Here is a 15545-nt window from a genome sequence, read left to right on the forward strand (position 1 = left end):
TTCTTTAACTTTCTTCATTAGCAGGGTGCTCTGAATCTAAACGTACTGTAGATGAAATTACTTTCAGCCACCTCCCTCATTTGTTTTGAAAGTGCCTGGAAGTATTTACAGAACAATCACCAAAAAGCATTCAGAGTGAAGATTCAGCGCTACTTAAATGACTGCACACAATTTCTACCAAATGAAATGTCTTGAACTATATTCTACGTCCTTGAACCTCTGTTCCTGGTTAGCCCAGCCTAAGGGTTGCCCTCCGTTGTGATAACTGGCAGTAATACCAACGGGCATTTATTTGGGTGACTTAGGAATAACTGAAGAGCATCATCTTCTTACCATTCCTTTTCACTCTCCTCCCATTCAACATCTTGTGGAGCTGCAGCATCTTGTGGATCAACAGAGTGCAATTAATTCATAATCTTGGAGATACTGAGGTTGTCACAGTCTGCTTTTCCAGATGCATATATTTCTTTTGAACTTATATGACAAGATAACATGAAAAGAAGACCTCTTACCACACCAGAAAAAAAAATGCATGTATTTCTCAGAGTCTATTACCATTGAACCAAAAGTAAGAAGCCCCTGGGAACTCTGGAGGCAGATATATTTACCCTTAGTCCTGCCAAAAACTGATCACACAGGCCTCAAGTCTGATGCTAAAATTTCCAGAAACATTTGGAAGGCGACCACAGAAATCAAACAAACTGAACCCTCGAAGAGCAGTAACAGGAAGCTACAGAAGCACATCTAAGCCAGCACTCACTTGTCAGCATGGCTTTTCTGCTCCCTTTCAAGCTTCCACTGGATGCGCTGCGTTCTCCAGCACAGCACGTCCGAAATTTCTGGGCATTTTGTTCACACTTCGGAGGCCTGAAGCCTCCTGCAACTCTGCAAGGTAGATTGCAATGACCCTGCAGCAGTGTCTCACTGAAATGATTGATCTACTAGTCTTGGTCATCTCTGTATTCCCCAAAGTGGTTTAATTATTTGTACACGTGAAATGAGCATTGTCAGCAGAAGCTTTATACAGACAATCTAGAGTCTTATACAGGCAGGATTTCATGAGCCATTTTCCAAAAATAAGTGTAGGGAGGTTACACGCTCTGACCAGATGCGTTTTGTTGTTTCTTGTTCTTTACCTTTCCTTGGAGGTGCTTAGTCAACCTGATGGATCTCCCTGACATCTTCCCAGAGCTGGCTCTTCTACACGGTAGACCTCTTTACCACTCCTTCTCAAAGAGGAGTGGGGAGAAATTTAATAAGGTCTGGGTTTATCTTTGTTTCAGGGAAATTTGTAGCAGATACTTCTGTATTTGTCACATGTATGTTTCAGACCAGAGCATTTTTTTGTTAATGTTGGAAGCTCTCAACAAAGTCTGAAAGTTATTATATATAAACTATAATGTTAGCCAGCTGATCGGGACAAAAATCCAGGCCACTTAAGCAGCATCTTGGAATCATTCAAATTTAATTCTTGAAATTAACATCAAAGCTATTTTTGATGTCTGAAAAAAATTATTAATTTTATTTCTTTTTTTGTGCTTATCCGTTCCTCACTGTACCCTCTAACAACACCATAATAGTGTGCATATGTGTGCGCACACACCCTGATATATCCTTTTGGGATATCAGCTCCTAGATCTTGTATGTAGCACATATGTGTAAGCAGTCTGCAATCTAGTGAGGTCTCGCATAAGTCGGTCCGGGTGCTTTTGTGGCTCTCGTGCCCAGAAGAGAAGTGCGGTCTGGAGAAATCCTTTCTGTCTTCTGCTACTAAATGACTTTTGAGATTCAGTAATCTTGGCAGACTGGAAGTTAGCCTGGCTGCTTAAGAGTATTTATAGTTCAACATGTCCAGGCTGTTATCTTAAACATGCTCACCAGGTGATCCACTGAAAACAGGGAAAAGAAACCTATTAAATTTAGTAGGTATTAGGCTAAGTCCTTATTCAATTCAGAAGGGAAAGGTGATTTGCCTACAGAGGAATGTAACTGATGATGAAAATAATAATCCAGCTGCTAAATGGCTCAGTTCTGAGATGTATCCCTTCCTCTTTTTCAAAAATATATTGTAACTATGCAGCAATGTTCATGAGCGTTACAGCTTAGAACACCTTTACTGAAGCATTCTGGACCCTGTCTATAAATCACTGGTCTTTTCTAGTTAGATCTGAGGATTCAAAATGTTCCTGCTTAGAGCAGTGGTGTTTGCTGACTTTGTCACTTGATCTGAATTCCTGACTTGGCATCCTGTTGACATGGTCTCAGTCATTAAGTGTATGATAAAACAACCTTCTGCATGCTCTCCTGTGTTCTGCTCTTCCCTCTCACCTTCCAGTCCTTGCTCTGTTGACTAATTCATCCACAGACTGTAGCATCCTTTTTTTTTTTTTTTTTTTCCCCAGTATCTATCATTCAAATCAATGCCATGCAATTCAGTGGCAAAAGGTATAATCTTGGAGCATTGCTGTCTGCTGTTTCCTTGTAAGAAAAGCTGTATAAATAATATTTTATTTGCTAGCTGTTCGTAAAAAATACTCAGCTCAAAATGGAAATGAATTTAAGAGAAACAACCCTCTTTGAAAGCATTATTTTAAAGGAACATTTTTAATTAAAAATACCCTCAAAAAAAAGAAAAACATTATTTAAAATTCTGAGATGAAACATATCTTATTAGAGCATTTTTTTCCTTTTCTGATGGAAATAAATTAAAACATTTCATTTTTGCTAGGCCTGTGTTTTTTGTCCTTGACAGAGAAAGAAGGAGAAGAAGAGGAGGAGGAAGAAAAAAACATTAATTTTTCACCTAGTTCTCCCTTCAGTGCTTCTAGGGGTAGAAGGTAAATGGCCAGCAATGTCTCCTAATCTGTCAGAAGTAATGCTTTTTTAGGCCAGAGAAAGGTCTTGGTCCCCTGCATACCAAGAGCGTGACAGAATCACTGAGCTATCAAATCAGTTATTCTGCCAACATCTTTCTGGTTCACTGAAGAGTAAATTAATCCTATGCAGGAACACTCCAGCAGGAGAATAAGAGAGAGCACGCACGCTGCCATAGTCAGGTAGTAAGGTACTTGCCAGGAGTGTAAATAATGGGGAAATAATTAATTTTCTTTGGGGAACCTTCAAGGATCTACTTCTCTGAGTGCTTGCGCACACATGGTGGAACAGCAGCAGCAAGGGGTTGAGCAAGAGAGCTTCCCCTGGAAAGAAAGCAAGAAAGATCAGGTCTCTCAGTGGCTCCATCTCGGCTCTTTACAACTCGCTGGAGACCTGGGATGTGTAGGACTGGCCCTCAGCTTCTGGACTCAGCGCCTGGGGCTTTTGACCAGCAGGCGTTTGGGTGGGAGCTGCTCCTAGGTGAACCCACTAGGTGAATACATGAGGACACAGCTTGGACCCTCATCAGTGCGTGGAAATGATAGCGTGTAGGCTGCAATGAGTGAGCTTGCCATACCGGCCAGGTGACGTTACCAGTGGTACTGCCCGCTGAAAACATTATTTAGGAAAGTGCAACAGCTCCAAAGAGGAAACAAGGGAGGTACAGCATGTGGCACGACATAATTTAGTGCTGACCTGACATCTGTTGCCTCTGGTTCACTCCGGTCTACTGGACTTGAGGCCAGTCTCACGGCAGAAAGAGCAACTGAATGTCCCAGTTGCTGCGTGCCTCCTGTTCTAAATCAGTCTTTCTGCAGCATATAAAAGCACTGAGGTCCATGATTACAAAACGGCTTAATGTGCAATCTCTTATTAAAGGGTCGTTATGGAAAGCTGAGCCTTGGCTTTGAGCTGAAACCCCAGAGCAGAGCTCTTTGGGAAGAAACTGCATTTTCTTCTGATGGGGAGCTCTCTCTCCCCTTCAGCTGCCTCAGAGCACATCTCCCGGCATTGCCTGCAATTAGTCATGGAGGGAAAGCAGGATGGTTTCATACCCAGATGCAAAGGTGAAAGGCAGCAGTGCACCCTTTTCAGAGTCGGTAGAAATGGTTCTTCAATAGCTAATGGAATACAAAACTATTGCAATGATCTGCAAACCCAAGTACCTCACCCTGTGTGATTTCTTACTATTGATCCTTTCTTCTGTTCTTACACCTGTTTACGTGCATTTGTGTGACCTTTTGATTAACCTCTCTCCATTTTTCCCACTGTCTTTGCATATTCATTTTCCTGTCCACTTTCACATCGATTATTTTAGTTCCTGACTCTAACAACTGTTTTACTTTCTTTCAATTTCCTTTTACTTAGCCCTTCCTTAAGAAAACAAGCAAACAAAAGGAAACCCAACCTTTTCTCTCTCTGCTCCCTGTCTTCTTCCTTTTGTTATGTTTCTGTGATTCTCCACTCCTATTATAAAACTCATTTACTCTCTTTCTTCTCATCTCTCACTACACAAGCAACGTAACTCCATCAGCCTCAGCTCCCTTGGTCTGATTTCCCCTTTCTCTCTGCTAACATCTTTCCCTTCCTCTCTCTCACAAGCAGTACTTTCTCTTCCTTTTTTGTTTCTAGTTCAGTACCTCTCCTCTGACTTTCCCACTGCGCTCCTACCCACTGCCTCTCCCTGCTGATCACGTTAGCAGAAATGTTTAGCTTTGCTGCTTTGTTCCACAGATCTCAGCTTTCTTCACCTCCTCCTCCCTCGTGAGATGCAGCCCACAAGCACCTTCTTGGTCCTCTCAGACGGGTGTCACACATTATCAACGCAAGCCTCTCCAGAATGGTGCAAAGCAACGATACTTTTCATGTGCTAGTAAGGAGGTGATTGCTCACTAATCAGCGACTTCTGTCAGTCTGGATCGCACTTCAGTTCAACAAGATACGGATACTCTATTGATCAAATTACAGTTCTTCAGCTTTACTGCAATAACGTACCTGTAACTGCTTCAGCGTTTGCAGTCTGTTGCCCAAGGCAGTAAAGTAAAGTAAAGCCTTGCCACAAGAATACATAACACCTTGGGAAGGACCAAGGGCTGCTAGCAGTTCACAACCATCCGGTCATAAAACAGGTATTTCTCTAAACCTAAGATTCGTGAGGTTTTGAGCCCATTTTCTGATCTCTGCTGTAAATGGCTGCTGAATTTGTTCACGAACTATATATACAATACTCCTAACGCTGCTCATAATGAGCTGGCTACACAAATGACCTTTCAAAAGCTCTGTGACTCCTTCAAAACATAAGCAAATTGAAAATCTGTATTTGCAAGATCAGAAATAAAATGAAAACCTCACTTTGGCTGGCTAAAAATGAAGCCATATAAAGGAAAGACCTTGCTGAATAGCATACTTTAAAAATAAATACAATTTCCTTTGCTACGATAAATGTTGTTTCAGATTCTGAAGTTAAATAACATTTAACTGAAGCTATAACATTTTGTTAAACTTCAGAAACTTTAGAGGAACAGCTATTCAGTTTCTTATAGACTTCAGCTATTTACAGTTCTCTCTTTTTTTTTTTTTTTTCTGGAGAAGAGAAACACGCTCTGGGATTTTTTAAAGCCTTTTTTGGTTCATTATTGAGATCTAACTTTCTGCATCCATGAGATTAACCACAGATTAACTGTTTCTGTGGTCTCAATGGAAACCTCAACCTTGAACCAGGGTTTGGAAGTTAACCTAGAGGGCCAGGTCCTTGGCTGCCATTGTGGAGGCTTTGGCCTGCTCACGAACAATTTGGAGAATTTATGGAGTACTTAAATGGCAGCTACAAGCTCCAGTTCTGCCTCAGCTCAAGAGTGAGCTGCATTTGAGAGAGGATTGTTGCAACAAGAAGAAAGCCTCCCCACGGAGTGTTTCCAAGCTATTCATCATTTCCCCAGTATCTGTCCCTATGGAAAATCTCCAAGTCCTATGATACTGATCCTGTAAACAATTATTTTCTTTCCTGAATTCCTATAATACATTTCATGCTTGATATTTCTGTTAGGACTCCTTGGCCTCCTCCTGACTTCTTTTTTTTTTCTTTTTTTCCCAGACTGGGAAGGTGGGGAAAAATATAAATGGAATTTTTGTTTGAATCTCACTTGGGACCATGCATTCTTGTAATGTCATTGCTAAACAAGACAGTGGCAAGAAAAGAAAGTGAATGGACTTTAATAATTTCTACTGAATGTTAATGTTTTTTCATAAATTAAATGTATGGCACAGTCATAAGAAATACTTTGACCAAATGCTTGTTGTCAGAATGCACTATTACAAAAAAACGAGATAGGACGGGAATATGTTTAATTTTTGCATGTCTACAAATACAGAGATAAGCAACCTGCCAGACATGCCCCTGTAATGTAAATACTTACAATCGTCAGACAACTCAGGGGTTTAAGTACTGCTGATTGTGTTATTTATGCAGATTTATACAAAATTATGCACAACTCGTGTTATAATTTTGTTAGAGGAGACTAGGAAATAGTCTACTGTTCTGTATGCTTTTTTGATGCACATTCCTTTCACTGATGGGAGAGTAGTTTCATTCTTGCTCCAGTGTAAATTGCTGGTCTGAATGGAAACATCCTCTGGTCTTTTTGCTCTCACATTGCTGCACATAACGGTCCCATGGAGAGGAACCGGGCAGTAAATGCTTTGTGCGTGCTCAAACGTCTCAAAGCCTCCCTCCATGGCCCCCTCTACGCCACGAAAGCCGGCTCTTTCTGCGAGGTACGGCTGCCTCGCTGGGAGGAAAACCGCCCTCACGCGCAGGCTCACGCGCTCACGTTGCGTGCACGTTAGCTCAGGGAAGAGCTGGCAGATTTTTAACGCTTCCGATGAGGTCTCTGTTCTGGGATCTCGGGAACTTGGGAGAGACCTGCGTGGATTTATTTCGTGGCTCTGTTTCCGATGTGGGGCTTCTCGCGCATCAACACAAGGATTTCGGTGCTCTAGACACATGCTACAGGCTGCGTTTCATAGCGCAGCTCTGGCTGTAATGCAAGCTGACATATTCGGTGCTTTGAATGTTTAAAGCGCTGTGCAGATGTTAATTTAACTCGTTACTTAACTCGCCACCGCTGAGGATATCGGAAAGGAATACCCACAAAATGGTATGAGTTGTGCAAAACGGGGGAAATAATCACTGGCAGAGGCTAGACCAGAGACGCAATCAGGGTTATTAATTTCTGCATTGGTGGCACGTGCAAAAGTAGCTATATTTGGAGGGTGTTTTGTTAAAGTGGTAAAAATTGCAAAGTCGGGAGATGGGATTTGGGGCTAGAAAGCTGTAGTTCGAAGAGGCGTTTCTTCACCCGCCGTCATTACTTCAGCATTAAATATTTTAGAAAAAGGAAACCGTCAGGGTAAGATGAACGCCAACATGCACACATTTCACTTCAAAAAAAACCACCTCGCGTGTAAAAGCTTTATTCCCCAGCATGTACTTCGGGAACGTGAGGAGAATTACACCCCCGGGCTTCGAAAGGGCGCACCCCGGGCACACCCCGGGGGCTCGCTCTCGTCACGGCTCCCCTGTGGCGCCCCTGAGGCGACGCGAGGCGGCGACCGTTGGCGGCCGTTGGCGACCGTTGGCGGCCGTTGAGCGGCGCCGCACCGCACGTGCCGCGCGCCGCCCTCCCCGCCCCAACCGCCGCCTCCCCCGCCCTGCCGGTGCGGCGGCCGTGAGGCGGGGCGGTGCTTGACGTCAGGCGGAGCGGGCCGCAGGTGCATCCGTTTCCTCAGGGCGCGCGGCGCCGCCCGCCGCTGTGCAGCAGCCGCCCCCCCCCACCTCCCTTCCCCGCTTCGCCATCGCCACAGCGTCCCCGACGGGACCGCGGCTCACGGGGGGGGGGGAGAATCGGCGGCGAGGCGGCAGCAGAGAGCCGCGACGGGGCGGGCGCAGGCGGCGGGATCGGGTCGCTAGGGGGAGGCACGGCACCGGGAGAGCGGGACGGCGGCGCCGCCGCTTCCCCCAGCCCCGGTTTTGCTTTCCGTTTCGGGGTGCCGCCTCTGCGCGGATATATTTTTTATTTATTTATTCTTTTCCTAGGGGGTGGGAGAGAGGGGAGGGGAGAGCCGCGGCGGGAGGACGAGCCGGCGGGCGGCGGGGAGAGCGCCGAGGCAGCCCCGTCACGGGGAGGAGGAGGAGGAGAAGCCGGCGGAGCCTCGCCTCGCCTCGCCCAGCCCAGCCCTGCCCCAGCGCGCAGCCCCTCCGCCGCCCCTGGCCGCCGGAGGCACCGGCGGCCGGCCGCCCGCCCTCATGATGGCCTCAACCGCCACCTGCACCAGGTTCACCGACGAGTACCAGCTCTTCGAGGAGCTCGGGAAGTAAGCACGGGGAAACGGGGGGCACGGCGGGTAAGGCGGCCGGGGGCCCCGGGGGTGCCTCGGGGTACGCCCCGCTCCTCCTCGGCCGTCGGTGGAGGGCTGCGGGGGCCATTAACGGGCGGCGGGGGGCCGCCAGCGCCATGTTGGCGGCCGGCTGGGGAGGGGGGGGGAGGCGGGGGAAGACCGTGAGGGGGGACCGGGACCGGCACCGGGATGGGGACGGGGACCGGCACCGGGCAGCCCCCGCTGTGTGGCGGCCCCGCCGGCTGTGGACGTGGCTGCCGCCCCGCCGCGCCTCTCCGACCCGAGTTTGTGGTGAATAAAATCGGTATCAAGCGACGCCCCAAAACGCCTCCCTTCTCCGTCTTTTCTCATTTATTTCTTATTATTTTTCTAATTTTCGGCGTCACGCCGCTCGCTGAAATTCGTGAGAACGTTTCTGCCATCGTATCCGCAGGGAGCCCCCCTTTTCGGTGCCGCTGACACTTTGTCCGCTTCTTGGTTTGCAGAGGGGCGTTCTCGGTCGTGAGGAGATGTATGAAAATTACGACAGGACAAGAGTATGCTGCCAAAATCATCAACACCAAAAAGCTCTCGGCTAGGGGTGGGTATATTTTAACCGAGCGTTTATGGTGCCTCCTCCCCGTTTTGTGCATTCTTGTGGGAAGCGCTAAAACCGAACCGAATCATGATAATTAAAGTTATTAATTTTCATAACATGCCTTTTTTCATCCCTTGTAAGACTGTGGGTTGGCTTTTAATATTAAACGTTTTGTGGATTGACGCTGGAGATGTCCGGTTGTTGCTGTAAAGTGTTTAATGGAAAGCTGTACAAATTCTCAAGCAATTGAAAGTAATGCACTCCTTCCTTTTTTCTTATATGTAAATAGCTTGAACATCAGTCTGGAAGCATTTTGCAGACTGATTTTTTTTTGGGGGGGGGGAATAATAAGTTTCCATGACAGCTTTTATTTTAAATGTATGTCAAAGCTCTACTGAATTCAGTGCTTCCATTGCATTTAAACATGAAAATCGAGGCCTATCTGAATCCAGGAGGAAAAGTGTAATCTGCTACCCTGTAATAAACTTCGTGATGAGATGCTATAGGAAGGAAATCACCGTTTTATGAAATAACCCTTTGTGAACCCGACTCATTCTGATTAAGTGATACAGTGTTTTTCTGTTACAGCCCAACAGTAATGCCTGCTACACCACATGTTTGTACTTTCCCCATAACGTGTATGTTTCTTGTATATTTTCAGTGTCAGTGCGTAAGTCTTTGTGATATACTTGGGGAATTACATGTGTACTGTGGGTTGTTGCTGTTGAAGGCAAGCCTCAGTGGTGATATGTCAATTCCTTGTTAAATCCACATCAAAGTGATTGTACCAGGATGTCAGGGATTATGGATTATTCTCTGTTAACGTTATCTATGTTTTGATATGAATTTGTGGTGTGGTAAAGAACATGGAGGTGAATAAGCAAGCAATGGCACCGTGTAAACCTATGTTTATGGTCTGGTTTGCTTTTGACACAAAGGAGTCACTGCAGGTAAAGAGCAGCCTGAATTAATTCATTAGATTTACACGTAAAGTACCACCTATGACACTGTGGCATGTGCTGGTAACAGCATGCACAGGGGATCTTTCAGCATCACGTTAATGCTCTTATTTTCAGCTGATGAAAGGGATGAGAAAACTTGCTTTTTACCTTTTGCTGAATTTTAGTCTTCAGATTTGTTTTCTGTTATTTTTCAAACTTAAATTGAGAATACTTCTTTGTAGAGTTACAGATTTAAAAGGAGAGAGGTTAAGAAAGTACTGATATTTGAGATCAGGTATTTTCAGAGTTTTGCTTGAAACAAATTAACCTTTTTCTTTTGTCAGAACAATAACATGATTTGTTGAATTTTGATGCTTAAAATATATCTCCGTGGTCTATATGATTTTATAGATCAAGGTCTCTTTCAATATGAGAAGCTGTAGTAAGATAAGCCCCGGATTACTCATGTGCCATAGTTTTTATGTCTAATGGGATAAAATCTTGAAAGCTAGGCCAAATTAATATAAATGTTAAGTCTACCTTAAGTCTACCTTTAAATTCATCGTAAATTCAACGTACTACTTCTCAAGTTTCAATTTTTGTACTTCTCTGACTGTTCAGGCAGGACGAAGTTGGTCCTTGGTGTAATCCATTCATGAGTGGAAGCAAGTTGGTGAGAATTTAGCAGAGATTTTTCTACAGGTTTAACACGTAAGCCTGTAAAGCAAGGGGTTATACTTTAAAGACTGATAACTGGACTGTGAAATATCCTTTCCTCTCTGAACACATGTGATGCCAAGTCCATGAATACAGTGAATCCATTCACATCTTTGTTTCACATATTTGTTTTTTTTTTTTTAATATAATTATTCATTAACTTTGTTGAGACATCTGCTAAGCACCTTTTGAAGAACAAGCTTGGTGCAGAAGTCTTCAGATTCCTAGTAGGCAGTTCTTCAGTTGCAGAAGGTGATCGCTTACAGTGCAAAAACTCCCAACGTTAACAAGCCTCTAACTGTGATACCTTGCCACGGCTGGTAACAGCTATGCAGCTTACAACTTACGTTACATTTCACCTACTATCTAAATTGTAAGTTTCATTCTGTTCCCATCTGAATTGCTTTATGATGAGGTAGCAGTTCATTTTCATTTCATACTTCTTAGTCAAAATACAGATGATAATGTAAATCTAAACAGTTCATTGGGTGAGCTTCATCTGTGAACGGAGTTAGAGGTTCTTAGCTTGAAAATGTGCATCCCGTGTACAGGCCTGGTTCTGTGAAACTCCTCGGAGCACAATGCAAAGTTTGAGCCTTCTTGCTTGCAAGATTGAAGAAAAGCCATTTCAATGTGTGATACGGGGGAGTCAAGACTAAGGAAAACTTCATGTGCTTTTGAGATTAAAAATGATTTAATGGGAAAAAGCCCAGTCATAAAAATATATTTTTCCCTAATACTCTTTCACCCCAGCCACAAATGTTCTTAGAGATCTAGTTGTATCCTTCCACTAGTAGTCCTCCTACACAGGAACTGAGCTTATCGTAGACTTACGCCAGTGAAGGTGTGTTCTCTTCTGTTTCCTTGCATAGCTACAGGGAAACTTCAGAGTAATTGCATGCAGAGGTGCAGGCTCTCGTTTTAATTTGAAGGGAAAAGGAAGCTATGCGCCCCTGTTTTTGCAGAAGTAACTTCTGTGCCTTTAAATTGATGATCGGTTACTTACACCTGCTGTGTTCTGAGTTGTTCTTTACATTTACCGAGTCAACTTGATATTCTAACATGAATTTAATACTTAACAGCTAGTTTTGTATCAATAGAGTATGTTCAAGACAAGATTGCGTGATTTAATTATGCTGCTGATCTTAAAAAGTGTGTTTGGGGAAGTTACATAGCATACCCTTGTAAAATTAAGTGCAGTAGTGAGCAAGCACACAGAAAACTTGGAATAGGGTGAAGAATGTATGCCGGTTCTGGGTTTGTTATCGTTTTGGCTGATGAAGTCATGGGAATTATCTTATGACTCAGTTTCTTAATTGTATTGTTTTAGGCTTCTTTTTGCTGTTTTTCTTGTGTAGAAAGCAATGTAGATAAAAGTGAACTGCGAGGTGACTTTTTCCCTGTGTGGACAAAATGCAAAATAATGCTCTTATTTTTTGTTATTATCTGTACACCTTTTATCTTTTTTTTGAGAGAGAGCCTTTTGGCTTTGATCCAAATAAATTTCATGAACAGACCCATTTTCTTAACATGTTTGAATCTCTTCTTCTGACTGGAAAAAAAAAATCCCAAAGTGTTTGTTTCTCTAATCAGACTTGAAAAGGTCAGTTACTAATGTATTTTGAGTGGCTGTAATTTTGCCACTGCTCGTCTTCAGATTTGCTTTGTAGCGGCCAAAAGCCCCGTGCCTTTGATGGCAATCTGATGGCATCTGTGAGAAGTGGGTGATTTTCTTTTCTAGGGTGCTTTTGTAAATACTGCTTAGACACCCCTCTCGCAGCCCTTGGACGGCTGCAGCAGCAACGTGAGCCACTTTGTTGATGGACACACGCATTAGTAAGAGCAATGCAGGAATCAGCCGGAGGTTATCCCTTTTTGTCCGCTGCTCTCCTGATCTTTCAGGGAGCAGTCTTTCCATTAGCTCCAGTGAGCTTTTGAGCTATAAGCCTTGGAGGCTTTGCTGGTTATTTATGGTTATTCCTTCTCGGTAGGAAACTTCCCAAATTGTTTCAGCATCTTCTTGTTAGTCAAAGAAGAGAGTGTTTCCTTTAAGCTGGTGGCTGCGTATGCAAGGCATAGCCAAAGGTGACCTCCTTTGTGACAATTTGTGACCAAAAAAAGAAAAACAGTGACAATTGCACTTCCTTGCAACAAGCTCTCATGGGTGAGGAGGCTGAAGACCACACACACACAGTCCCCTTTGTTTCGGAACAGTATTTTAGTGGCAGTACTGACTATTTTTGCTGTAGGAAGAGTATTTCGGTGTCTAAAGCAGTCCAAGTAGAGCACCTCATGATCCCTAAAGTGATTTAAAATACACGGGGGAAGTGAATGGCATATGAAATATACAGGGTAGTATTTTTCAGCATGTTTTTTTGTGATACAGAGAGAAAAACGTTTTTGTTGAGTCAGTAGAGTAACATTTCATGGAGTCAGTCAGGTACTGTGTTAGGCAGTGCCAGATGTTTTACAGAAGGCAAGATGTATTAAGGCTGCCTGTACTCTACAGCAGAAGAAGGTAGTTTTGCATAAGCCTGCAAAGATTCCTAATCCAGCTAAAGATCTTAATCTCTGAAGCATTTACCTGTGCAAGTTTATTATAACGCATGTATTTTTTTAATGCTAATTTCTGTTCTGAAGTACACTTGAAGTTATTCCCACAAATGCAGTACGCTCCTTGAGGGCATTTAGTTGCCTGTGAAGCACATTTCAGCTTTGTGAGAGCAAGAATTCCAGTCTGTCAGGTTAATTACGTGTCAAGTAGCGGTATGGTTGCTTTCCTCCACGTATTAAAAGTACGTTTTACAATGCTTTTCCATAGTATCTAAGTCTTACCTACTGATGCGGTTGCCCTGTGTTAATGCTGGTGCTCTGTCCGTCCTTTCAGCTTAGTCACCCCGTTCTTTTCAGTCTGACATAGATCTGCTGACTTAACGTGGATACATTTATGTGTTTACCTGCAAGTATATGTTTCAATTGTGGATTACAGTAATGTAACAATCTAGTGGCTCTCTCCTTGTTGAACAGGTATTCTGTTTTAAAGGTCTGGAGCTTTTGCTATTTCTTGCTTTTAGTGGAAATCTGAAGAGCTTTCAAATACTGATACAAATGAGGACTTGGAATTAATTGTGATGAGTGTTAGTTGGTAGAAAAATATTCTAACAGTTTACACTAGATTTCAAATTAATTTTTTCTGGTAGTTGATAGATAAATTACCATAGCAAATATTATGTAATTTCTATAATATCAATTCTCTTTTTTTTTTTTTTGCAAAACATTCATTTTCTCTCTCTCAGGAAAGGAGATTCTTTTTATAGCTCATACACTGATGGGCTTTAAATAAACTGCATTAGAACTTAAAGATGCATGTATCACTCTTGTTATCCTTACAGCTTGTTGCTGCTGTTCATACTGGGAGGTATGTACTCAAAAAGGTGAAAACTGCAGTGTGTACTTTAAAAGACTCCCAGGTGTGGGGAGGTGGGGTGAGGGGGGGGGAGTTCTAGTACACTACAGTGCTGTTCTCCTCGCACACGTTACAGAAATGTCCTCGACGTGCAGCTTCGCAATTTGAAGTGAAACTCTAAAAACAATGTTTACAGATCACTTTCACACTCTTCAATTTTTAGGTTAGCTATTGACTGCAAAGGAAACATGACACAAATCCAATATGTAAAATAACTCAGGGGGAAAAAGAGGGAGTTAAAGGCATTGGCATCATCTATCAGAGTTTGACCAAGCTCAGTAGGGAAGAAAAAAGGGAGAGTTTTTTCTGTTCCAACTCACAAGATTATTAAACATGCCTATAATTATGAATCAGCTGAATGCATCTGCCTCTCTTGGGAGCTTCCCATTTTCTTTCATTGTGTTTCATCACTGCTTTGGCCTGGACACCTTCTCTGCTTTTAGATCTCTTCCACTGAAATGTTAATAACGAAGGATTTCTCTGGAATTTATTTGGCTACCTCTTTCATCCCATTTTCTGTTAAAAGTTGTCAATTCTGGTACTGACACGTGCCTCTACTTTGTATGTTCATTTACTGCAAACTGAAGATTTAACTGCATGTCTGAATAGCAGCATTTCCAGAACTGCTTCTCATTCCTTCTATTAGGAGAGGGAGGAGAGCTAGACATAGGGGGAAAATATGGACTGAATGCCTTCACTCAGCTACCGTACCTCCATTCAGGTTTTGAACCTGAGTAGTTTTGGGGTGTGGGGTTTTTTCATCTTTTTTTTTTTTTTTTTCCTTTTCTCCTGGTCTGAGAGCAACTGTATTCTCTGGAAGTGTTTTGTGACTTTTCTCCAAATTGTACTTCCAAATTAAATATTTTGGTCAAAGGTGAAAACAAGGAAATAAGCAGAATGGTAAACACTTCACCTTTATTGTTCTGTTTGTTTGCAAATAGGATTGTACATAGAAAACGTTGGTTTATGTGTACTGCAATTGGAAACCACAGGTCAGCTGAGGTATTTAAGTGACTTACATCTGTCGTTATTGACAGCAACTTAGAAATATGCTGGTTTCTGGAAGATCTGAGACAGAATTTCAAATATTTTGCTTTAGAAATGTAAATACTGCCAAGATACTGCTTTTCATGTCAGTGTCCTTCATTTGACCTCTTGAGAAATGTAGGCCACAGTGTTTCAGGGGGTTTATCTATGTCAGGGTCCAGCTTCCTCCTTCAGATAAGTTTACTGCACATTTATCAAACGCTTTGTAAGGATAATGTGGGGATTTTAAAAGATTGTCTGAAAACCATAACTTACCTGTTGAATGAAAAATTTAATAGAGAACAAAAACCAAACTTAAAGACAGGAGCTCCTTTTGTTTAATTCTTTATTAAAAATAATTATGCCTTGAATTTGAAGAAACATCTGCTATGTCTTGGAGAGACACAGGAATCCAATCTGTCTGTTTATTCCTCTATGTGTAGAGTTCTGTGTATGTCTTTGCGTGCATGTTTGTGCAAACTCGGTTATTGGAGAGAGTGGAGAATCTGTGTGACGTGGTTTTGATATTTTCTTCCAGGAGAGAGAG

At 42.9% G+C, this 15545-nt stretch overlaps 1 protein-coding gene across 25 annotated transcripts in view; it reads left to right on the forward strand.

Moving 5' to 3' along the window:
• Nucleotides 1–7631: 7631 nt before the first annotated feature.
• CAMK2D (calcium/calmodulin dependent protein kinase II delta) overlaps nucleotides 7632–15545 on the forward strand; it is a 167024-nt gene continuing 159110 nt past the window's right edge. For 5 of the 25 annotated variants that reach the window (XM_080591267.1, XM_080591271.1, XM_080591272.1 and 2 more), the window contains exons 1-2: nucleotides 7642–8247; nucleotides 8757–8851. In XM_080591267.1, the coding sequence (XP_080447393.1) occupies nucleotides 8180–8247; nucleotides 8757–8851 (163 nt within the window). In that variant the 5' untranslated portion in view covers nucleotides 7642–8179. Of the gene's footprint in view, nucleotides 8248–8756; nucleotides 8852–15545 lie in introns of all 25 variants that reach the window. The other 20 variants (XM_080591259.1, XM_080591256.1, XM_080591266.1 and 17 more) reach the window with 10 other exon arrangements.

The sequence above is a fragment of the Anser brachyrhynchus genome (assembly GCF_964034855.1).
Source record: "Anser brachyrhynchus genome assembly, chromosome: 4".
Classification (NCBI taxonomy): domain Eukaryota; kingdom Metazoa; phylum Chordata; class Aves; order Anseriformes; family Anatidae; genus Anser; species Anser brachyrhynchus.